Raw genomic sequence first — 26,123 nt, forward strand, 5'->3', positions numbered from 1 at the left:
CTTTCTAACACAGGGCTACCCAGTAGAATTGAACTGTTAGTAATTCTCAATGCTTCCCATTAGCACTTTTAAGTTTCAATTGCTTACAATCTCAAATCTATTTCTCCCTGGGAACACATCAGTATGCTTGCCCATTACCTGTTTTTCCAATGGGGCAGGGATTTGGAGGATCTGGATAGCCCTGGTCCTCACTGAAGTCCTTGGGGATGTTGTCACCAGTCAGTTCAGCCACAATGTTAGGGATGTTACCATAAGGACCCAAATGCTGCAGACCTTCATGGGCACCACCTGTAAGGAATACAAAACATCCTCAGATGGATGTAGATAAGGAGCCCAGAAAAATAGACACTTACTTCTCAACAAGACTGTGTTCCCTCTTCAAGGATGTGCTGGAGCCAGTTTAAATAGGCTTTTGAGAGATGAATGTTAAATTATCAGTGTGAATATGTATACTTTGCAAACTGGCAAATATTATTCACAGCTTGATTTATTGTTCTGTAGATAATTTAGACGAAAGTGTTAGAAAATGCTAATAATGTAGATTAAATTGACAAAGATGACAAAAATGACAATAATCAATGCTGGAGAGGCTGTGTAATGACAGGTATACTAACACATTGTTGGTGGAGCTGTGAAATAATACAACCATTTTGGAAAGCAATTTGGAATAATGCAAGTAAAGTGACTACAGTGTCCATGCTCTTTGAACCAAAGACTCCATTATTGGATTTATATGCTAAGGAAGCCATTAATAAGAAGAAAACTCCCCAAAAACACCAAAATATTTACAGCAGCACTTTTTGTGATAGCAAAGAATTGGAAACAAAGTAGATGACCATTCATTGGAGAATTGTAGTAACGAACTATTATTATGCTGTAAGAAATGATAAGTGTGATAAATACATTGAAGCCTGGGAAGATCAACAGGAACTGATACAGAATCAAGAAAACAACATACACAGTAACCACAACAACGTAAATGGAAAAATTGAGTGAATGTAACAAAATTACAAAGATCAAAGAGGACTTGAATAAAAGAGAAGGATACCTGAGATAACTAGGATGATGTACAAAACAGAAGACATCAGTAAAAACTTCTTTTTTAAAAAATACAGATTAAATTTAGTGTATTGTTTGTATGGTTTTTTTTCTGGAGAGCCAATTATTAATTAAACTTTTAGCAGCACACTCCTCTCCTGATGCCTTTTGAAAGCCAAAACAAGTCCTATTCTCTCAGAAAACTTTTTCTGGACCAGCCCCAACTGATTCTATACCACATCTTCCACAAACTTAGAGATTTTGTGTTGTATTAATAAAATCATTGATTGAGAGGCAAAGGGATCTTTTCTCTGCCTTCTTAAGCAAGAGAAGACAATACAATTTAATCTTGGTCTTGATGACTCAGGTTCATCCTTACAAACCTTACATTGTAAATAGAAAAGGCCTCTAAGAAGCCATACCACCTCTTCCCTTGCTTCCCAATGAGCACACACTTAAAATACCAAAGGCAAATGAAAGTTGATCTAACCTGAAACACATCAAGAGAAAAAGATCCCAAGAGCCTCCTTCACCCACCTTTTGGATCATTGTTCTCTAGGTAGATAAAATCCTTGGTGCTCCAACTAAATCCCATTTCTCTTTGGCCTACCTTCATAAAAACCATAAATCATCGTTTGTTATTTTCTTCCTCAGGATAAACAATATTATTTAATTTAGTCTTTCCTCATGGGTCTTCGTTTCCACAGTCGATTAGTTTAATAGAAAGAGCGCTAGTTTTTTTGTCAAAGACATGAATTCAAAATCTAGCTGGGCTACTCATTACCTGTGTGACCACAGGGAAATCACTTCATTTACCTCAGTTTTCTCTTCTGTAAAATAGGATTGGAATTGTTATTAAGCCCCTTTCAGATGTAATAATCAGGCCGCTAGGTAGATGGAGCATTGGGTCTGGAGTCAGGAAGACCTGAGTTCAAATTTGGCCTCAGATATTAATTGTGTATCCCTAGACAAGTCATTTGACCTCTATCTTCCTCCATTTTCTGAGTTTTAAAATGGGAATAATAATAGCACCTACTTCGCACTGTTGTTGTGAGGATCAAATGAGATAACATTTGTAAAGCCCTTATAATTTCTGAAACATAGTAGGCACCTAAGAAATGCTCCCTCCCCCCTCCCCCCTTTGATCCAAATTAGTGTTGGGATTCATTCCTAGGAGAGATCCAGACAGAGATTCAAGAAGGGAAAAATCACTTGAGACTTCATGGAAAGGATAATGTCAGAACTGGATTTGAAGGAAGTAAAAGCAGGCAGAATGATGTAGTGAAAAGAGTAGGGCATTTGGAATCAGAAGACCTGAGTTTAAATGTCTCTTAAGCTACCTAGTACTTTTGTTTCTTTGGGCAAGTTACTTACTATCTGTAGGGGCAGGTAGGTGATGCAGTGGATAGAGCACCAGTGCAGGAGTCAGGAGGATCTGAGTTCAAATCTCACCTCAGACACTTGACACTCACTAGCTGTGTGACCTTGGGCAAGTCACTTAACCCCAACTGCCTCATTCTGGGTCATCTCCAGTCATCCTGATGAATATCTAGTTACTGGATTCAGATGGCTCTGGAGGAGAAGTGAGGCTGGTGACCTGCACAGCCCTCCCTCACTCAAAACAAAGTCAAGTGCAAGTCATGTCATTATTTCTCTGATGGCATGGTCTTCTTCGGGAACGAAGGGCAAACCCATTGTATAGCAATAAATATTTTTTCATTGTTTTCTTCACATCCTTAAAATAACTCTATGAGGTAAGCAGAATAGTATCAATCATTATCCTATATCAATATTTTAAGGAATCAAGATTTTATTTAGTGTAAATACACCCCCCACTGATAATGATCATCTCTCCAACCGTTGGCAAACAGTTTCATAAATTGCTATGGCTAAAAAAAAAAAAAAAGTCATTAGTTGGTGGTCAAATTTTTGTACAACTTTCAATACAATAAGAGATTGGGTCATGAGTATTAACCACCTGGATCATTGAGAGGGCTAAGCCATTTGCCTCTATACTACATGGACCCATCCTGTGATGCTCAGTGGATAAAATGCTGGACCTGGAGTCAGGAAGATCTGAGTTCAAATCCAGCCTTAGATAGACATTTACTAGATATATGACCCTGGGCAAGTCACAGTTTCTCATCTGTATAATGGTAGCAATAACAGTAATAACACCGGCCTCTCAGAGTTGCTGTAAGGAAACGTAAGATAATATTTGCAAAATGCTAGGAAATTTTAAGATGCTTGATAAATACTAACTATTTTTGTTACTGGATCTCTGTTAGGTGGGAAGTTACAACTTCTGTTAATGTGACCACCTTCCCCTTTCTAATTTAGAGCTTCTAACAGGAACATACAGTATAGAAAGGACACTATTCACAAGTCCATTCATTTCTAGGGATATGTGAAGCCCTGAGGACTGTGTTTTATGAAAGCCCAAGTAATCTCTATAAGGACACTATAGCCCCCTACCAGCCTATAAAGGAGGAAGTGAAAAAAGGTAGTAATGCTGAGCTCTACTCTCTCTTTATTTTGCAATTCTTCTAGTTATACAGTGTTTTCAGTTTTTGCAAAATGTTTCCACATTTTTGATTTTGACTTACTTCATTGAAAAACAACACATACATTATCAATTTCTTAATCTGTCCAAGGTAGTTTGTCATTGCTGTTCATTCAGTCCTGTCAAGCTCTTCATGTGAACCATACTGTCCATGGGGTTTTCTTGGCAAAAATACTGGAGCGGTTTGCCATTTTTTTCGCCAGTGGATTATGACAAACAGAGATTAAGTGACTTGCCCAGGATCAAACAGCTAGAAAGTGTCTGAGGCCAGATTTGAATTCAGATCTTCTGATTCCAGACCCAATGCTCTATTATCCACTGAGTCATCTAGTTTCCTCCCAAAGTAGTGCAAAAGAAAAATGTCCTGCCTTCATGAAGCTTTCTCACTAGTAAAGATAAGGAAATACACAAGTAACCATAGCACAGGATATCTAGAGAATCACGATGGAGGACAATGCCTTCAACTTGGTATTAAGAGCAACTTGGGTTTGAGTCTTATCTTGTATGACCCCAGGTGAGTCAAAACATCTCTGACCCTCCTCTTCCTCATCTGTAAAATGGGGATATTACTAGAACCTTCCTCATAGGGCTGTTGTAAAGATCAAATGAAATCATGAGATGATCCCATTAGACAATGAGCTCCTACAGGGTTTGTTTTTGTTCAGTCCTATCCAACTCTTCATGACCCCATGTGGGGTTTTGTTGGCAAAGATACTGGAGTGGTTTGCCTTTCCCTTTACCAGCTCATTTTACAGATGAAGAAACTGAAGCAAACAGAGGTTAAGTGATTTGCCCAGGGCCACACAGCTTGTAAATATCTGAGTTCAGATTTGAACTCAAGAAGATGAGTCTTCCTGACTCCAGTGCTCTATCAGATTATGACAACTAGCTGCCAATCCATGAGGGAGGCACTATCTTTTGCCTCTTTTTATACTCCCAGTGCTTAGCACAGTGCCTGGCAGATAGAAGGTGCTTAAGAAATGTGACTGACTTACTAACTAATGTTCATAGTGTACTTTGTAAAACCATGCTAGTCATTTTATTCATTCAACAAGCACTTATTAAAAGTCTGTGTGGTATCAGTTATGGACATTATTTGTCTATATAACTCAGTGCCTAACACAGCCCTGTGCACATAGTAGGTGCTTAGCAAGTTATTGTTTAATAAATATCATTATTAGAATACAAGAGTGCAACTAAAGATAGAGTACTTTGGGAGTTCAGAAGTGAGAGTGATGACTTCTGACTGGACATCAGGGAAGGCTTCATGGAGTAGATGACATCTGAACTGCGGTTTGAAGTATGGATAGAAATGGATCAAGAGAGTTTGGGGCAGAAGGAGTGGGGTTGGTAGAGAGTCAAGGCAAAAGGAACAACATGAGCACACTAGCAAGAAAACCTGCACCATTCCAAAGAAGTATGTAGGGCTAGTATCCCCGATTTACAGATGAGAAAACTAAGGCCCACAGAGGTTAGATAATTTGCCTGTGATCAGGTAGTGATGCCCAGCACAAGCATAATAGGGCCCTACAAGCATCTTCTTACTTTGTTTTCCACTTCCAAAGAATGGTTAGAGCCCCAGAGTGTCCATTGGTAAAATGAGATCTCCCAAAATGAGAGTGGGCTCAAGAGATCCAGGGGGCTTAGTCTCCTAAAACAATTCTCCTTACAACAACTCACCATGAAGATTCAGAGCGACTGAAGCCAAGTCCTCATTCTCGGGAGGCATTGGCAGAATCCTTCTAGGATGGGACCCTGGCCATTATTCTTGCTACTGTCGTTCATTAATGTCTGAATGCCAGCTCCATGCCAGCAGGTTTGCAGCATCCAGACCCAGCCCCTAGCCTGCAGACTTTCACTCACAATGTGGTAACGCCCTGACAAGCTCACAGCCAGCCCGCCAGTCAAGTCTCATCAATAAACCCTCTCTGCTATAACCCAATGACACCAAGGCTGCCAGTTGGGCTGGATGACTGGACATCAGTGCTGGACAATAATGAAGAATTGTAGTGGGACAGGCAGGTGCCAAGTAACCAGTCACCCACATCATAAAAAGGGAGTTCCATGAGGGCAGCCTGGCAGAGAGTGGGTGCAAGCTCCTGAATACCAGCCATTCAGCTAAAGGGGAAAAGATCCAACAGTTTTCAGTTATGTTACCCACAAACAGCAGGCACTAAAAATACAGCCCCTTCCTTCATTCTTCCAACCATCCTGGGTATACCATTTCTATTATGGTCTAAAAAGCTCAAGAAATCATATGGGTTATTAAAGCCAGCTCCTTGAGCCCGCACCCACCCATGGCACTTCCCAAATATCCTTGCTAGTGGGCAGAGGGTGCCAGCCTGAGATACCCAAGGGACAGAAAAAAAGGATCTGAATTAAGAGAAAGGAGAAGTCTTATGCTCAAGGAATCCGAGGCAACTTTCATCTTTCAAAAACCCAAAAAGCAATAAATAATCAAAGGAGATATGAGATGGGTGACAGCAATTCCATTCAATTCAATAAACATTTATTAAGGATGTAGCAACACTGTATCTTTACAAAGCCCTCTCATGCTTGCCTTCTTTGCTCTCTTAACAGGGCTCCTTTCCCTAGGATTTGGATTCTGCCTCCTCATGAAAATCCTTATCTTCTTTCCATCAGCTGATCAACAAGCATATATTGAATGCAAAGCACTGTGCCTAAAATGTAAATTCAAAGACATTATATTTTAATTATATTTAATTATATTTTACTTGTGTGTATGTGTGTATGTGAAGGGGCAGAGTATCACAAGCACAGAGATAAGTCAATACAAACTATAGAGAAGGTCATCTCAAGAGGGAGAGAACATAGACACCTGGGATGATTTTCCAAGGGCCAAGTATAGGAGGTGACACCTGAATTGTGCTGAACATGACCCATTGCTATATATTACTCCCTCTCTACATACTTTGCATTCTATCAGTCTGGCTGTCTCTTGTTGCTCCTTACTTTCAATATCCTTTCTTGTCTGTATCCATGCCTAAGCGCTGGCTGGGATACATTCCCTCCTCATTGTTGTTGTGTTTGTCCTTTTTTGAAGGAGACCATGACATCAGGGATTGATGACATGACTTGCAGTTGACCTGGATTTGAGTGAGGGAGAAATGTGCAAGGTCACCAACCTCACTTTCTTCTCCTGAGCCATCTGGGTCCAGTGACCAGATATTCATCAAGATGACTGGAGATGGCCCAGAATGCAATGGGAGACCCTGGGGACCCTGGCCCTTTTAGGCTGAGGCCTTTTCAGGTTCACACTTTGAGTGAGGTTATAAGAGCCCTCTTTAAGAAGTGAATCAATGGATGACATCCGTCCTCATAACCCCTGCTTCAAATCCCTGGTTGCTTTTAAGACTCAGTTCAGGCACCACCTTCTGCAAGAGGACTTTCCTAGTGCCCAACTCCATCCCCTTCCACCCCACCTGCTCATGCCTTCCTTTCCTTGTATGTGTTTTCTATGGGTTTTGCAGATGCCTGTCTATATACATGCAGCATCCTCTATTAGAATGTAAACTCCTTAAATGTAGGGACTGTTTTACTGTCTTTACACCCATGGCATGAGTCACAATGCCTGGCACAGAGGAGTCATCAATCAGTTATTTTGCATTTATTAAGCTCCTATTATATTCTAGGCAATATGCTAAGCACTAGGGATTGGTGTGTGTGTTTGTCCTTCATTGCCGAAGAAGACCATGCCATCACAGAAATGATGATATGACTTGCACTTGACTTTGTTTTGAGTGAGGGAGGGCTGTGCAGGTCTCACTTCTCCTCCAGAGCCATATGGATCCAATGACCAGATATTCATAAGGATGACTGGAGATGACCCAAGATGAGGTAATTGGGGTTAAGTGACTTGCCCAAGGTCACACAGCTAGTGAGTGTCAAGTGCCTGAGGTGAGATTTGAACTCAGGCCCTCCTGACTCCTGCACCACCTCTAGACACTGCACCACCTAGCTGCCCCAAGCACTAGGGATACAAAGAAAGGCAAAAGACAGTCCCTGTTCTCAAGAGCTTACAATCCAATGGACCACAACATGGAAACAAACACTCAAAACTAAGATAGATATAGGAGAAACTGCAGGCTGAAAATTTCATAAATAATTATTGATCTTGACCCCCCCCCCCCAAGAAAAGACATCTCTTCCCATTCTTTTGTGCTGGGGAGGACAGAATGTCAAAATGTCAAATTGAAATAGAAGTAGAACTAAACTGTATGTCAGGATCTCTGCAGGCTGAATATTCACTTAGAAAACCATACAGTAACATTATCTATGTTTCACTCTATTTTTATTTGTTTTGTTAAACATTTCTGAATTACATTTTAATCTGGTTCAGGCTGCACTCCAGCTGCATGAGGCCCACAGGTTCATGTTTGACACCTCTGGCATGGAACATGCTTATAATGTCAGATTTTTCTAAATGCAAAATTAGTTTTGCTGAACTTTTTTCCTCTTCCTCCTCTTTTTCTTTTTAAAAAATTTCTTTGTTAGAAGAGATGACTCTGGGTAGGAGAGGGAGAAGAAGCCTAGGCAAGGTAAAATAAAAAAATATCAATAACCATCTATTTCAAAAAAAAAATGGTGTTGAATGGTCAATTGAAGGAAGATAAAGATTGTAGGAGGTAGTAGTAAGGAAACAGAACCTACGATCCAGGGAAGAGCCAAAGGGGAAAAAAAGTAAGCATGAGAGGGCCTCCTTAGGACATAATATTCTAAGAAACTTCAAACTTGACCTTGAAGTTTATATGGCAGTATCTGATTTGAATACATCCACCCACTCTTTCAAAAAGTACAACCACTTCCCAAAGATTCAAATGCTGATAAGACACTTTTCGGATTTTCTGGTCCCTTATGTCTCTTCATTCCTTCTTTAGGATTCTCATTACACATTAGAACCCCAACTGAAGAGAGTGGGGGAAGGAAGAAGGAAAAAGGAAAGAGGGACAGAGAGAGAAGGGGAGGGAGGGAAAGAGAAAGAGGAGAGAGAGAGGGGAGGGAAAGAGAGAGAGAGGAGAGGGAAAGAGAAAGGAAGAAGGGGAAGGAAAGAAGGGAGAGGAAAGAGAGAGAGAAAAGGGAAGGAAGGAAGGAAAGGGGAGAGGAGAAAGAGAGAGGGGGAAGGATGGAGAGGAGGGAGAGAGAAGGAGGAGAAGGAAGAGGAGAAAAAACATAAATTAGTCCTCCTTTATTATGTAGCTTTTCTTAAAAGGTTGAAAAGACTGGTTAGCATGAAGTTTATGATTGTCTATGGAGTTCAAATATGTGCAAATGCTTTCCAAAATTAGCACAAATACCTTATATATCTGTGTAGAAACTAAGCTAATGGGAAGAAAAAATTAGGAAACTCATTTATTGTGTTTTTCTCTATACCCTTATCCTTTTATTATTTTGTTAGTTCGATTTAAAGCTTTCTGACTTGATCTCCAGTAAACACATATTCATATGTTAAAGAAATAATTTTCATTTTTAAGGACTATATTCAATCTGTAAAATCAGAGTGTTGGATTAGGGAATCTCTAAGGGCCTTTATAACTCCAAATCTATGATGCTATGATCCTAAGACATATCCTTTTACAAATAATTACCATATCCCTCCTCATAAGCAGAGCCCTGGTATTGGGTGTTTCCAAGAATTCCTGCATTGTGGCAGCCAAGAGGGGCCTAATATTGTAATGGCACCGAGGTCATCATTTCCATTTCAATTAAAGTTCTCATCTATGATTAGTCCAATTGACTTTGGGGGTCTGATCTAATTTCTTTCTAATTTTAACTGGTTAGGTAAGTGCTGGATAAGTGGTACAGACATTAAGTGCTATTGGGGAAAATAACAAAAGAATTATCTTCAGCATGGAAACCTAACTATATAACTCAGTAGCTAAGCCACAGAGAGCAACCCGAGGTACAAAGATGGATAAGTGATTTGCCCAGAGTCAGTATGAGTGTCAGAATTTGAACGTAGGTCTTCCAGACTCTACACCCAGTTTTCTGTCCATTATGCCATCATACTTCTATAGAATAAGAAACACAAGTGATAATCACAAGAGACAATGAGAATGTAACCCTTCACCTTTAAAGAAACTATCATTGCCCATGCTACACTGGTGGCCAAACAGTGCCTGAATTGTTTAGTGATGATGGCTGGCATCGGATCATCCACATTCTCTTACCCATGACACCATGGCACAAATCAAGTTGATTAGGAGAAAACAGACTACAGATCTACTCTGGGTAGTCTGTATATTCACCATCCCTTAAGGCCAGGAAGCCGAACAAGAGGGCAAATTGCAACATAGCTCTATCAATGACTGACCATTCACAAGGATGCCACCACATATTTTCAACTTTGGTATATATCACTGATCTACTGAGATTCACTGGGGCCATATGGCACTTTAAAGGAGAAATATGAATTGAGGTAAAATGATGGGAAATTGAAAAGGAGAATTTGCTTCTCAGCTGTGGCTTATTAACAAGTATTGCTCTTCATTTCATTCTCTTTTTTTCTGCAATGTTGCCTAAGAAGCCCCAGAAGGAAGAGAGTTCATTCTTATTGGGGGGTCACTGAAGACTTCAGTGAACTCAACTTAATATAAGCATTCTCTGTGGCATGCAAACAATGCAGGCAGTGAGAAAAGAGCATAAATGGATTGTTCTTGCAGCTTTCACATCTCCATATGGTCCCAATTTATGATCATAAGCAGAATTGTTTATTTTTTTAAAAGCTTTTTAGTTCACTTTTAAGGTATTTTGCTGAGGCACAGCCTGCTCTTAAAAGAGAGAAAATGTGTGTTTTTTCCGAAGTGCTGTTTATTTTGGCTGTTTACTCATTTGCAAAAGTTCAAATGTTATTCTGTGGATTTTACTAATTTTCCTGCAGCAGCCACAAGACCAAGAGGGGGAAAATTTTTTTGCAGGGAGATACTTTCAGGGCTGCCATGAATTTGGTAAGCTTTGCAAAAGCAATTTTGAATAGGTAATTTGTTAAAGTCCCCTCAGTCACTTAATTTAACTTTATTTGCCGTCTGCAATGAGGTGTCAATTTGGCAGTTTGTATGGTGCCCAAAGATGTTTGTACACGGCGGCCAAGGTCTCTCTTTTCGGTGCTTGAACTTTCACAATTCACCTCATTTGATATTTGCTGAAAGACAGATTATCAGGAGGTTAGAGAAGACCTCAGATTCAGTAAGAGTCAACAGTTGCTCAAAAATATTGGGATCTATCAAATTATGACTTGCCCTAAACTGAACAATGTATTTTTCACTCCTCAGCCCCATGTCCTCCCTGAGAATAAATGCTCTTGCATGGCTATTCTGGGATTCCATGGTCAAATGCTCCTTGTAAGTTATTCCTCATGTCTCAGTACTGCAACAACAATAAAATTACCTACCTACTGACTATAGGAAGCAATCCATGTTGATTAACTAGAGAAAAGCAAGCCAAGTGGCAATATTCATTTCACTGACTCCCAGGCAGATTGTTCTCTTTCTGCATTGGGAAACAGCGATCAGAAACTTAGATTAGGGAACTAGGCAACCTGGGTAACATGGGTCAGAGATGTGGATGAGCACATAGAAGGCAGGTCAGACTTGACCCAAGGTCAAGTCACCCAGAAGAACACAAGTCAGAGGATAAACAAATAAATGAGAATCAGGTGGACTTTTTTTCGGGATCTGTTGAGTGAATATTCAGGAGACCAAGTAAATGGTTAAGATCCAAAAGAACCACATAAGTTGAAAGGGAAGACAATAGTAGACTGGGTCAGATGCTTGGCAAGAGACTGATAACTCAGTCAGCTCTGGACCTCCAGCTCTAATAATATAGCTGGTTTGGAGAAACTTCTCCTCTTTACCCATCTCTCCTACCATATGTAGCAATAGCCCTAAGGCTAGTAACAATTTCAGATGATTTGAATGATGCTGTCCAACTGACTGAAGAGAAACTCGGGGTGGGGCGGGGGGGACAGAATCAAAGAATGAGGGATTTAAAAGAAGATTTTAAAAATCAGATCTATTATTTCATTGGTAGAGTGAATTTCCAATAAGGAAAAATGTCCCTGCCACTTATGCTGTGTCTTTGAGAGGTGTATGGGGCACTGAAAAGTTAAGTGTTTCACACAAGGTTCCACAGTCAGGAGATGTCAGAGGCAGCATGGGAACCCAGGTCTTCCTGATTCTGGGTCCAGTTTACTTCCAATATGTCCTACTGCCTCTTTTAAAAGAGAGCATTCAGGAGAAATTTAAGTTGCTTTGCCAACTCCTGGACCAAATAAGGAATGTTCCACTGGATGGGAAACTTCCCTTCAGGTATCTAAAGGAGAAAATACATAGAAATCTGTAGTCATCATACCTGAACCTCTTCTTAGATGACATGACTTCTCTTGGAGACAAGGGAGTGGCATGGTCCTGCTCTCTGGGAAACTTTTGTGAGAACAGGGTGAGTAGCCACAAGGAAGGGAAGTCCATAATTTGGTCCTGTTACCATTCAGCAGGGATGCAAAGAAAAGCTGCACTTCCTACCAGGCAGGGAGACCCTACAGGCATTCCCCTTTGCAGACATCTGAGGATAGAAAAAAAAATTTGCTCTAGGAAAAATCTTGGCATTGCCATTGAGTGCTGCCTGATACCACTTGCTGGGAGTTGCCTACATCTGACTACAAGAAAAGCTATTTTAGAGATCAATGTCTAAAATTTTACAATGCCCTTGGGAATGACTGGAGGTTCTTGTTGGGAGCCCATGGCCTAAGAGTCACACACCAGAGGTGTTTCGGACAGCTGGTTTGTTCATTCGAGGGGGGCTTCATATTCCAAGAACTCTACTGGGAATTCTACTTTTTTTTTCTTCCACCTTTCAATAAAACTTTCCTTTTTTAACTTTGTGAACTATATGCTTGTCAAGGGAGTTGGTGTTAGCACACTGGGCAGCATCAGTAATTTTCCAGATTGGTGTGTGTCTGTGTGTGTGTGTGTGTGTGTGTGTGTGTGTGTGTGTGTGTGTGTGTGTGTGAGTGTGTGTGCGTGTGTGAGACAGAGAGAAAGAAAGAGAGAGAGAGAGAGAGAGAGAGAGAGAGAGAGAGATTACCCAAAGTGACCCTGAGTTCTTTTTTGCTGTGAGAGCCCTCTGATACAAGAGTTACAATGTGATTCCTATCTATCCAGGAATGAGTCCCAATGTAGCTCTGCTGAACCTGATGTGGGGGAGTACTTAATTGGCAGTACCTAACTAAAGTAAAGTGTTGTGTGCATTCATCTTTCATTGTTGAAGAGGACCACGCCATCAGAGAAACGATGACATGACTTGCACTTGACTTTGTTTTGAGTGAGGGAGGGCTGTGCAGGTCACCAGCCTCACTTCTCCAAAGCCATCTGGATCCAGTGACCAGATATTCATCAGGATGACTGGAGATGACCCAGAACGAGGCAGTTGGGGTTAAGTGACTTGCCCAAGGTCACACAGCTAAGTGAGTGTCAAGTGTCTGAGGTAAGATTTGAACTCAGGTCCTCCTGACTCCTGCACTGGTGCTCTAGACACTGCACCATCTAGTTCCCTCAAAGTAAAGTATTATGATCTGCAAGAATGAGTAAGGTCTGATAAGCAGATCATAACTACTGTGGGGCATTAGAAGAACAAAGATACCAGGAATGGTAACTCAGATTAGAAGAACTATGGAGAGACTTGTCCATTCTGTTTGATGGTTGAGGACCCTGATCCTACCTCCTGAGGCTTTAGAGTCAGAAGACTTGGATTCAAATCCTACTCCTGATATTTGCTACCTGTATGACTTAGGGCAAGTCACAACCTCCCTTGGCCTTAGGTTCCTTGAGTATAAGGAGGGAACTGGTCTAGAATGCCTCTGATGATCTCTCCTAGATCTATGACCTTGGGATTCCTGTGGATGCCCTGGGATGGGGAACATTCTCTCCAAAGGAAAAAAAAAGAGGCACAAAGTTGGCACTTTTCTCATTTAACAAGAGAATATGTCAGGAAGTAACAGAAAGGTAAATGAACCCAGGTAATCAACAAATTGAGAATCACATGTGGTCCAAACTACACATAAACAAAGAATCTCCTCTCTAACATTCCCACAACTAATCACCCAAAGTCTGCTTTTAAAATCTCTAGAAAAGAAGAACCCATTTTTTTATCCACTTCTGAATAACCCTGATTGTATAAGAAAGTTATTCCTTATGTTGAGCCAAAATTTGCCTCTCTTACACTGGTTAATTATTGCTACCAGTTCTGCCTATGAAAGCCAAAGGGAACATTCTAATCCCCTTTCCATTTGATTTCCCTTCAAATACTTCAAGACTGACTGCTCTCCTCCAGGCTAAACATGCTAAATTCCTTCCACTAATGCTTGCTCGGCATCATCTCTATACTATAGAGCTGCAATGACCCTCCATCATACCATCTGCTCCCCTGGATCTACTGAATGATAAATGAGAGCTGGCAATGCTTCAGGTAACTGTTTAGATAGACTGCCTGAGACTAATCACAACTCAGAATGGCTAAATAAACTTATTGAGTTTTCTATGCAACATTCACTTTGGGCAGGCTAACAGGTAGTACAGCTTTTTAAGACTGGTAAGTGTTTCACATTTTGTAACTTTTTTTTACAGGATCCTACATGATCCAATCATTATATATTGTTAAGTACAGAAGAAAGTGATATTTTAAAGCTTCAGATAAATAGATATCTATATGTAGGTGTATATCTAGATGTACATATATTTTGGGTGTATGTGTTGGGAGGGAAGGGAAGGAGGAAGGGATTAAGAGGGGAGAGGAAAAGGAGGAGAAGGAGAGAGGGAGAGAGACAGACAAGGATGACAGGATTTTTTAAAAAGGGGATTAGTGTTAGCACAGCAAAAAAAAATAGTGCAACTGAGCTAGAGGGGAGAAAAGTCAGCAACTGCAATTCAATATCCTTGAAGGATACACTAAGCCCTTATCAAAACTAGAGTTTCTTGAAACCAGTACACAGGAGCAAGAAGCAGCAAAATTTGCATTGTTGGTGTTTGAAAGATGACTATCACCGTACAGTATATCCCATGCCAAACACTGCAGTGCTTTTAGGAAGAAGAAAGGAGTAGGTGGGGGCATTAGGAGGAGTATGGGATTGGATATCCCTGAGTGTTTTGTCTTTTGTGTCTTTGGGAATATTTCTTCCGTATGTTCCCCTGGAGGGGTCTTCTTATGTGCTGAACTATGAAGACAAGCTATCTCAGGGTTTGTGCACAGGGAACACCAAAAGGGCTTGCTACAATGGATCTGTGTCACCAAATCAGGAAAGACTGTCTCAGTGCCTTCTGAACTCCCTCCTCTTTAGGGAGTTTTGAGATCCTGACAATAAGGACAATGAGGAAACAATGATGATTAGCATGCAATTATTACTTACTTTTATGGAGAATTTAAACAATATATTTAATGGGTCATACAAGACATCAAGAGGGAAACATGAAAATTTTAATTAAAACCATGCTCTAAATATCCTGTTGCTCTTCTACATATTTGTTTATTTCTCCCTAGGATTGATTTGTTAAGAGCTTTGGAATTACCAGGGGGAAAGCTTTTGGGGATGTTTGAAACCCATGATTCAAAACAGGGAGAGACACTTGGGTGATGGAACTGGCTATGACATCAGAGGTAACTCAGTCACTCTTCATGCCATTTGCTTAAAGTCATTGGCTCTGCCCTTTATGGAGATGCTGAGAAACTTTCCGAGGTTTTTAATTCCCCCTTATCCTTTAAGCTTTTTACAAGACTCGTTCTGAGTGAGGGTAAAACTGATACTAAAAATAAATTTATTTTCTCATGGTAGTAAGGATCCCCAACCTCTTTCCTGCCAAATGGAAGGGAGATTTTGATGACAGACAAGCCAAAATGGTTCTACTAAGAGACTGACAAGTTCATAGTTCTCAGGTTATTTCTCTTCCACAAGAGTTCAATAAAATTAAATATACCTATAAAGACAAAAGGAAAAAAAGGAATGAATCTAATTCTTTAACACAAAATGTTCAGTCTAGCATTTTAGAGGCTTCCAGAGACTCCCAACTACCTTTCTAGTTTTATTTTATATTGCTTTCTTTCATGAATTCTCCATTACAGTCAAACTGGCCTTCTACCTGGTCCTGGTATATAACATTCCATCTCCTGCCTCCTTCTCTTTGCACAGATGCTCCCTGTTAAGGGGTCTCTGAACTTGTCTTTTTGAGTTGCCATATTTTCCAGAAATACTGAACCCAGAACATGCAGGAGGCTCTGAATGTGTCAAGCCTGAAGCTTCCCCTGAGCTTACGTAATTTGTTGTTGCACCCCAAACTGGACTCCTTGTGTCCTTGAGAGTCAAGACAGGCGCCAGCCAGTCTGTGCCAGGCTGGGATAATGCTTGTGCAGCTGGGGTCCTTTACAGATAAACAGATCCTCCTATCTTCATAGTCTAGCAGTTCCCAAGGGAAAAGACTGAGGTTTTTTGCCCACCTTGCTCCTCCTCATGGGGAGTGGTTTTGTCTTTTTCCACCTTTGCTGTTCTCCCTTTCATGTCATTCTCTTTCCTGGTGTCCCCTCCTCCCTTTGTCCTGTTTTTGTAAAAATGTAAACTTCTGTAAAGACTGGGAACCCTATGGGTTACACATGCATGTTCATTTTCTTTTCACGTTGTCTTGTGACAGCGATTGCCTGTTGACACCTTCCATGTTTGGAATGTACTCTCTCCTCGCCTGTGCCTCTTGGAATTCCTAACTTCCTTCAAAATATCACAGAAATAATATCTCCCATTTAAGGCCTTTCCTCAACCATCCAGTTGTTAACTAGATGTGATGGCACAATGTACAAAATGCTGAACTGAACTTTGAAACAGGAAGACCTGAGTTCCAATCCTGCCCTAGATACTCGATACCTATGTAGCTCTGATTCAGCTTTCCCCTCTCTTCCACTTCCTCAGTTTTCTCATTTGTAAAATTGCACCTAGTGATTGCACCCATCACACAAAGCTGTTATAAAGATCAAATGAGGAAATACATATTTAAAGAGCTATGCAAACCTGAAAGTAAAAAAAAAAACAAACCAACCCCAAGCTCTGTTAGAGCTCCTTCCTTCCTGAAATTAGTTTGCACAAGCTTTTAAATACTTAGCATCTGTGTGTGTATGTCATATTCTTCCAAAAAAAAATGAATTTTTTTTAATTAAATTATTTTGTTACATTTTAAAGTTCAGGACAGTCTCCTGCCCTCCCTCCCTACCACACACTAAAGAAAGTCACCCTTTTATCTATCTATCTATCTACATATATGCAGGACTACATTTGTATCCTCAGTACCTATTAGGCACTTAATAGACATCTGCTGAATTGAACTGGAGTGGCATTGAATAAGGTCACATTTATAAATACTGCTACATAAGAAAGCTGATAATGATCCACCAAAATAAAAATTACTGTATACAGATTTGTTGTTGTTGTAGATAGCTAGATATAATAAATAAAATACATAAGCATACACACACACGTGTGTGTGTGATATATCTATCCAAAACATTTCAGTAGAACTAGGGCATGTATTTGGAGAGAAAGTGATTGTTTGAATTGAAGGCAAGTAATTCATTGGTGGCCCAATATACCAGTACTTTCTTTCAATTCAGGGGTTTGAGATTGAGAGACCATTCATACAATAACTTTCTTTATATTTGCAGTTTTCAGATGGTTTGACATACACTGTCTCAATGAATCATCATGATAACCCCGGGAGGTAAGCAAGGTAGGTATCGTAATCCCTATTTTACAGCTAAGGGTACTGAGGCTCAGGGAAGTTAAATAACTTGCCAAAGGGTTAAGCAGACAGTAAATGGCAGATCCAGACTAGAAGGTAGGGCAGTTGCCTCTGAATCCAGTGCTCTTATCATTACACTAGGATGCTGCATGACAATATTCAATCTGAGGTCCTTCCCAGCTCTAGTTCTAGGGTCCTATGACCTGGACCTTTCAACTTTTAATTATCATCTCATTTATTCCCACTGTAACCTAGTAGATAATGGAAACATTCACCTCCCACTGAGGACCCATAATAGGAAAAGACCAATCTAAAGTATAAGCAGAGGCCCTAAGCAGAGGCCAAGCTGTCTTTCACAGGGCTGGCTAGCTGGGAAAAACTCTAAAACCAGCTATTCCTCCCTTGAGTACCATTGTAAGAACCCTGCTCCCTCTGGCATCAGATCTTCAAGGATGCTGTATCAATCCCACTGAGTCACATCATCAGCCAGAGGGTATCCTATGTTTTCAGTGTCTTTCTTTCCATCCAAACTTAGCAACAACATAACTCTCAGAAACCTGCTCTCTGTTGTGACATTATGCAGTAGCATATTTTTAACTAAAAAGGCACATTTCTTCTGATGTGTTGACTAATAGATGTGATAGCTCCTCCTACTTAACTCAAAGCTTTAACCAGGCTAAAATTCACTTCTTTAAAAAGCCTACAAGGAATAATAAAAATTTCCGACACAGAATAAGGGAGAAGCTTTCAGTGAGATGAGTGGTTCAACATCCCTCAATGGCACCATGTAGACAGCAGCCTAGGGTGCCTATACCTGAAGCCAATCTGGCCTTTTGCATGCTTAGACCCTACCATAGAGCTGCTTTAGCAAAGCCCAACTTGGGAGGCAGGAGGGAAAACCAAACCATTTCCTGACTTCTGTTAAACATTTCATCCTTGTCACTACCATCACACCAAGAATACTAATAAAGCAGTGGCCTAGGCATAGGGTAATGCCAGGTATTTTAGGAAGCTAGTTAAAAGGACACAACTTTGTCCTTTTAAAGGACAAAAAGGACATAATGTCATCACAAGGAAATGCCCTGATGAGTCATTAAGAGACAAATGTTTCAGAGGCAAGAAACCAGCAGGGAAAACTCTGCTCTCCCAGGGCTTTGCTCTCTTTTCTCCATATTTTAATTTGATATAAAAGAAAAATTTCTGACATTCAGAACCATCCAAAAGTAGTCCTGCTTCAAAATGCAGGAGAATTTTTTTTAATTAAATTATTTTGTTACATTTTAAAGTTCAGGACTGTCTCCTGCCCTCCCTCCCTACCACACACTAAAGAAAGTCACCCTTTTATCTATCTACCTATCTACATATATGCATATGTATGTATGTACATATACACGTACAAATAAATTCATATATATGTACACACACACGCATATATAGATATATAGATATGTAAAATCTAACTATGCAGAATCATTTATGAGTTCTTTCTCTGGAGGTGGTTAGTATCTTTCTTCATAGAGGTCTTTTGTAGTTGATTTGAGTATCTGTAATACTCAGAATAACTTTCGTCATTCACAGTTATTCTTCGAACAATTATTGCTGTTTCTGTGTACAACATTCTCTTGCTTCTGTTCACTGAAATCTTTCTATGTTTTTCTAAAAATCAACCTCTCATCATTTCTTACAGTACAGTAGTATTCCGTCACAATCATAAACCACAACTTGTTTAGCCATTCCCCAACTGCTGGGCATCCCCTCAATTTCCAGTTCTTTGCCACTACAAAGAGAGCTGCTATAAATATTTGGAAACATAGGTTCTTTTCCTTTTTCCCTGATCACCTTGGGAAACAAAGTAAATAATGGTATTGCTGAGACAAAAGGTATACACAGTTCCATATCTCTTTTGGCATAAAGGAAATTCCTTTTCATAGAGGTCTTCAAATTGAGGCTATATTACTACCTGTCAGAGAAATTGTGGACAGAATTGAGATGGCCTGTATGTCCCTTTCAATTCTGGGATTCAACATATGAATTAGCTATGGGAATGAGAAAGCCAATTGTTATGTAACTCTCAGTTTCCTTATATATAAAATAAGGATAGATTTAAACTACATACCTCAAGGTAATGAGATCCCTTTGTATGCCTTAAGCACCATACAAATATAAGTTGCTAATTTTCCTGTCAACTAGCCTAACTGGGCTAGATGAACTTCTAACATTCTTTCGAGCTTTTAGAATTAAAAAAAAACAAAACAAAACACAATGGCATGATGGAAAAAGAATCTGGATGGAAATTAGGAGATCTAATGATAATGACAACACTTTTTCATAGAATCAGTCAACCAGAGCTAGGTGTGAATAAGGACTGGACACCTCCTTAAATCAAAGACATTTCAACTAGATGCTACGAGAAGATGGTTCTATTTGAATGAGGGACTTGGCAACACCTTGTGGGACCTACATACTACCAGAGAGTTACTTTAGAACCTGAATACTTGAATATATGACAAGGAAGAAGAGGAAGAGATAAAAAGGAATCACTTGGACTTGGAGGGAGAAGAACATTTCATCTGTGGCCTAGGTCTCCTCCCACCCCAGCTGAAGGAGGACCCCCCTTCAAGCTGCAAAAGGCCCAAAGATTTTAGATTTTCCACCTTACCACTTACCATCAACATCCTAGAAGTGCCCCAGGATTGGCTGGTGACAACGTCTGTGTTGAAAGTCAAGGGCAAGACTGAACATGATGAGGAAATAGATTCAAAGGTCTACAAAGATTCCAGCAGAAAAACTATACTTCACCTAAAGGAATCACCTTCAGAATTACAGAATTTTCAGGAACTATGAGTTACTCCTTTGCCATGTGTTCTAGAGTCTGAATCTGCTTTTTATCCTGGACTCTGTATGTAGTGATGGAAAAGTGTATCGCAGACTTTGGGGGAAGGCTGTTTTCTACCAACTGTTCTTACTATCTACTACCTTTGTAAAAGAAAACCCTTTTTCTAAAAGGGTTAATTAATAACAACTGATCATCATGGTAAGAAACATAACAGTAGTGCTCATAAGCCATAGCATTAGAAAACAGCCCCAACACCTTAGGGCTACCCCTAGACTCTGAAAAGCAACCTACAGGCACCTTCTGGACCTTTAAGTCAGGGTTGAGAGGGAGCCCCAAGTTTATATGTGCTATGTTATTAAGTCATTTTTCAGTCTTTTTTCAGTCTGACTCTCTGTGACTCCGTTTGAGATTTTCTTGGCAAAGATACTGGAGTGATTTGCCATTTCCTTCTCCAGCTCATTTTATAGATGAGGAAACTAAGGCAAACAGGGTGGTGACTTGCTCAGGGTCACACAGCAAAAAGGTTTCTAAGAACGGATTTGAACTCACAAAGATACCTTCCTGGTTCAGAACCCAGTGCTCTTTCCAGTATTCCATTTAGCTGCCTTATGTGCTTCATGGTGCAAAAGAACAGAAAATATATTGGATGTGGAGTAAGACAAGCTGCTACTAAATAACTATTACCTTGGGTAAGTGCTGAGCCTCAGTTTCCCAATTGTTGAAACCAGGTGGGGTTGGTCCCATCAGCTCTCACATTCTGCATTCTAGTCCTCAACCTGCCACCAACTATTCATGTGACATTAGTCAAATCACTTAACTTTCCTAAGCCTCAATTTGTCCATCAGTAAAATAAGGTAGATGGAGTACTCTAGGATAATTTTTATCCCTAACATTCACTTATCATTTTATTCTAATTCATTGGCTTTTGTATAGTAATGTGTACTTTTTAGAGCAGGGTGGCACAGTAGGTAAGAGTGTTGGTCTGGAGTCAGGAACATTGTTCTTCCTAAGATCAAATCTGACCTAAGACACTTTTCTAGCTGTGTGACTCTGGGCAAGTCACTTAACTCTGTTTGCCTCAGTTTCTTTATTGGTCAAATGTGTTGGAGAAGGAAATGGCAAACCACTCCAGTATGTTTGCAAGAAAACCCTAAATGACGTCATGAAGAATTGGACAACAGCTGAAAAACGAATGGATAGTAGCATGCTTTTCAGAGCACTGTCATATACATTCTCGTTGCATCTTCACTACAATTCAATGGGAGTTGGTAGGACTGTATTATTTCCATCTTACCGATGAGAAAACAGATGCAGAGAAAGCTAAACCACTTGCCTAAGGCCCACCTCCAGCCCATGGCAAAACCAGGATTATAATTCCAATTCTTTGACTTTGGTTCCAATGCTGTTTCTCCTACACACATACAGATATGGCACCTATGTGATAAACACTTGCCACCTATACATTAAAGAAGACCAAGTCATTGATTTTGCTACCCACTGATATATGTTGCTGTCCTTCTGATTCAAAGGTGACACACTGCCAATGAGCGGAGCCCAAGTATGCAAACGTGATAGAAACAACCAAAACATAATCCTTCCTTCTCACACAAGAGCTTTCATATGGTTCAAAGCTAAAAAAAGTTTTGTATAGAACATGTCAGCAACCGTGGTTCCTTAGGCAAGAGTTCTTCTCCAAACCCATATTCAGAGAAAGCATTCCTCTTTCCATCACTCTTTAACTATACCTTAGGCCAATCACTTTTCATTTATTTTCCAGCCACTCCTGGCAGTGCTGGACCCTTGAAGATCATCTATTTGACTTATCTTCCTGAGAGGAGCAGTATTTCCCAGTAATATAACTCTAATCAGTAAGTAACACTAAGTAACGACCCACAATTAGCAAAAGTCTATACTACCCAAAGGCAGCTGGGTGGTACAGTAGATAAAGTGCCAGGCCTGGAGTCAGGAAGACTCATCTTCCTGAGTTCAAATCTGGCATCAGGCACTTACTAGTTGTGTGATCCTGGGCAAGTCACTTAACCCTGTTTGCCTCAGTTTCCTCATCTTCAAAATGAACTGGAGAAGGAAATGGTAAACCACTCCAGTATCTTTGGCAAGGGAACCCCAAATGAAGCTATGAAAATTGGACACAACTAAAATGCTGCACAATAATAACATGCTAGCCACTGGGAATGGCTGGCATTTACAGTCTGAGCCCCTGCCCAAGTTGAGAAGACATACATCTGCCTTAGGAATATCATGGGCATATACAAATGCTATATGTCTTCTCATCATCCATGATAAGCTTTATTCTACCCTTTCTCCTCCAGTAGACTCCCATACTCCCTACATCCATACAACCTATCAAGTTGTCAGGGGCCAACAGTGCCATTTGATGACCCAATCAAAGTAGTCTCTTCCACATTACTGCCTTTTTTACCCCTGACAAGTGGTCATCTGGCTCTTACCCTGTTTTATGGTGTAATATATTAAGCACTTATTGTATGCTAGCAATTGAAAGAGATACAAAGTTTAGAAAATCCTTCCTGGAAGCATGTTGACACAACCATCATGCCAGAAAGATGGCAGGATGACTCCTGGGGCTTAGCAGGTACTAAAAACTGACTGTGGATGATGCCAAGGGAAATTTCAGCTTGGAATGAGAGGGAATCTTCTAAAGAACTGTAGAGGATTAAACACAAAGATGATTATGATACAGAAATATTACTTGAAAATGGCATTAGAGAATGGAAGAACAAAGCACTGTGTGAAGCCTCAGAGGAAAAGCTATGCAAATATTACTAATAATAACAGCAAGTATTTGTATGACATTTTCCTGTTTTCCTTTGTGTTTGCCAGTCATTTTTACTGGCAACTTCTCAAGGAGATCAGGTTGCATGGCACTATTCCCATTCACCAAATAGGGTCACTGAGTCCCAGAGAGTTTGCCTGGCTTGTCCCAGGCTACAGGCCAGGTTTGAGGGAAGTCAGGAGGACTGGTCTAGATAAGCTGCATTTGGGACATTGCCATAGATCCTATTGTAATCATGGACCTTGAGATGGATAACTTGACCACTCTCTTAAATGCAGGGAGTCTCTGCTTGTCCCTAGACCAGACCCCTCGGCACCAAAGCTTGTCCCATAAAAAAAACGAAGGCACTTAAAAGACTCCTGTGTGCTATATATAAATCTAGTTAAATGGAAGCTAACTGCCAAACATTCTGCTGAACGCATACACACAGAAATCCTTCTAATATGATTATAAAGTATCATTTACTGTCAGGACAACTGCTTGGCCTTATTCTTCCCTTATTTTAAGACAATAGCACCTTTAGCACTGCCACATTTTTGCACACTTCAGTGACCAGCTACTATTCAGAGTTTGAATGGCCCTCAGCAAACGGTCCTTCTCATGATTCACTGTGGATTGAAATTAAAAAGAGGCAGGGGAGAAGATAGAGAAACTCCACAGTTAGGTTCCAGGGGCAGATATCTTATGCTCATTTTCAGCAAAAGATTTGCCCCAATTCTCCTGTCTATTGCTGATATTTGGGAAGTTAATGTTGGTTGCTCGCCTTAAGAGACAATATGACTTGTTGATAAACAATCAAAAATCTTCAAAAATCACCAGAAAACTGGTAGATTGCCTTTCACAGGCTTCAACAGGTCTAGCATCTGGTAGCTATATCAGTCACAATCTCTGTGAAAAGGCCCAGGAGAAGGATGATGTTAACAGAGTACCAAAGGAGAACCACTACTGGAATGATAAAACTTAATTATGATTAGAACCAGAAAGTCCTAATACTCTAAGGTCATTTTAACCTTACAGTAAGCATCATTCCTTTACCTAGGCTGAGCCAAATCTGTTCATATGATTGGCTTTGTTCTTTTTCAGGTTCATCTAGCAAATAACTTCCCTACTTACCTGACCTCCCCAACTGCTAATGTCTCCCCCCTCAATGATTAATTCCATATGTTCTGTATCCTGTAGGTACCCATTTGTGTACATGTTTATCTCCCCCATAAAAATGTGAACTTTTTTATGTTAGGGACTGCTTTTTAATTTTTTCTTTGTATTCCTCAGAACAGTAGTATGTACTTAGTAAATGCCTGCTGGCTGACTGATGGAATGACATTCTCAATTTCCTTGAGCACCTGCCACTCAGTAAGGCACCCTATCAAGCAACAAGATCAGAAGACAAAAATTAGGAACTCAGGGATTCAGAAGAGCCTCCCTCTGGCTTCTGGCTCTCAGACCAGTGTGGTCAACACAGAGTCATGGAAGCTGCACGTGAGAGTTGGGTAAGAGGTGGATACCAGAGGTGGATAAGCAGCCCTGAAAAGGGTTTGACAATCCCTCACCTCAGAGGTGTCTGTCCTCCCTGAACATCCTGTACACCCTGTGACAAGAGTATGATGTAGGTACATAAGAACTGTTGCTACTTTATACAGGAGCAAAAAGATACAGAGATATTAAATAATTGGACTAGTATGACCCACCTAGTTAATGGCTAAATGAGCACTTGAACTGAGGTCTCTTGACTTGCAGGCTCTCTACACTACTATACAATTAATTTTAGTGCCTTGGTTAATACACTGGCATCTCCCCTGTGCACTCCCTCCTTCTCACACTAGAGTCCCAAGGAACACTACAACTTAGGGGCAAGGATTAATTTTATAACGCTGGGGCCAAGCTTGTGATCTTTCAAATCTCTTCAGCCTACTCCAATAACTTTCTTCCTGAGCTATGGAACTCAAGGCATTTGTACCAATTTGATCTAAGAAGTAAGTTTGTCTGTGCATTTCCTAATGAACAAATCTCCCCCTAAAAGATCATGTAAACAAACCTGCATGTGGTTTTCCACCAATCCTAGGGTTACTACTGTTACCTCCCAAACAGAGAAGGATTATACCAACCCAAGTAGATGGAAGGGAGCTGGGGTTCCAGAGCAGTCAGCTCTCCAATACCCACATTACCTTGCTCTTATCTTGCACACAAATGCAGACAGTTTTGGCATACGCTGCCTTCTCATTTCCACCTATTTAAATTCTTTCCTCCTCCTTTCTCTTATAGAATCAGTACAGGTATCAACTTTCTTGATCCTCCCAGTTGAAAGTGATCTTGTCAAAATACTTCAAATAGTTACCTCCTTTGCACGTTTACTCTGCATTGTATTTATTCACCTCCAGGTTATCCCCTCCCGCTTAGGCTATAAATTCATTGAGCAAAGAGAGTATGTCATTTTTTAAATGAATACTCAACACCTAGCAGATAGTTTTACATGTAATATGAGCTTGATCGATGCCTGTCAAAATAATGAACACTGAATGAATATGCACTAAGTGAGGGATTTATGCAGATATGAAATAGTGTTCATTCCAAGCTGACTTGCTCTAACTAATAATAATAGCAGCTAACATTTATATAGCATTTTAAGGTCTGCCATGCACTTTATATATGCTATGTCATGGGATCCTCATTTCAAGCCAATGTAATAGAAACCATTATTATCCTCATTTAACAAGTCAGAAAACTGAGGCTGAGAGTAGTTTAGTGAGTTGCCCAGGGTCACATAGCTAGTAAGTATCTGAGGTAGGATTTGAATTCAGGTCTTCCTTACTCTAGTCCAGAGTATCACCCAGTATATCGAACAGCTACCTATCACAATTCTAACTAGCTCCCTCTCAATGTCAAATTGAATAGGTTCGGGGATACAAACTACACTATTACCCTTCTTTAATATTTCAAGATTTGTGACTTGCACAGGTGTTAATTCTAAGCAGGATCATTTCACAAAACAGTGAAGAACAATGAATAGGAATATGTAGAAAGTTTGAAACTGGAAGAAGAAAAAGAAACAGACAAAAAAATGGAACAGATCTGTCAACATTTCTATGGCCA

At 40.2% G+C, this 26,123-nt stretch overlaps 1 protein-coding gene across 26 annotated transcripts in view; it reads right to left on the bottom strand.

The window, feature by feature from the left end:
• The window catches only part of LOC140514471 (zinc finger and SCAN domain-containing protein 29-like), an 82,984-nt gene that overhangs the window by 39,999 nt on the left and 16,862 nt on the right, over window positions 1-26,123 (bottom strand). For 6 of the 26 annotated variants that reach the window (XR_011970638.1, XM_072624900.1, XM_072624899.1 and 3 more), the window contains exon 2: window positions 139-288. Coding sequence is in view for 5 of the 26 variants with exons in the window: in XM_072624900.1 (XP_072481001.1) it covers window positions 139-288 (150 nt within the window). In the remaining 21 variants the exon portion in view is untranslated. Of the gene's footprint in view, window positions 1-138; window positions 289-6,093; window positions 6,283-6,574; window positions 6,709-7,944; window positions 8,152-10,085; window positions 10,761-11,968; window positions 12,179-26,123 lie in introns of those variants that run through there. The other 20 variants (XR_011970645.1, XR_011970646.1, XR_011970648.1 and 17 more) reach the window with 10 other exon arrangements.

Source organism: Notamacropus eugenii, chromosome 7 (assembly GCF_028372415.1).
Source record: "Notamacropus eugenii isolate mMacEug1 chromosome 7, mMacEug1.pri_v2, whole genome shotgun sequence".
In the NCBI taxonomy this organism is placed as follows: Eukaryota; Metazoa; Chordata; class Mammalia; order Diprotodontia; family Macropodidae; genus Notamacropus; species Notamacropus eugenii.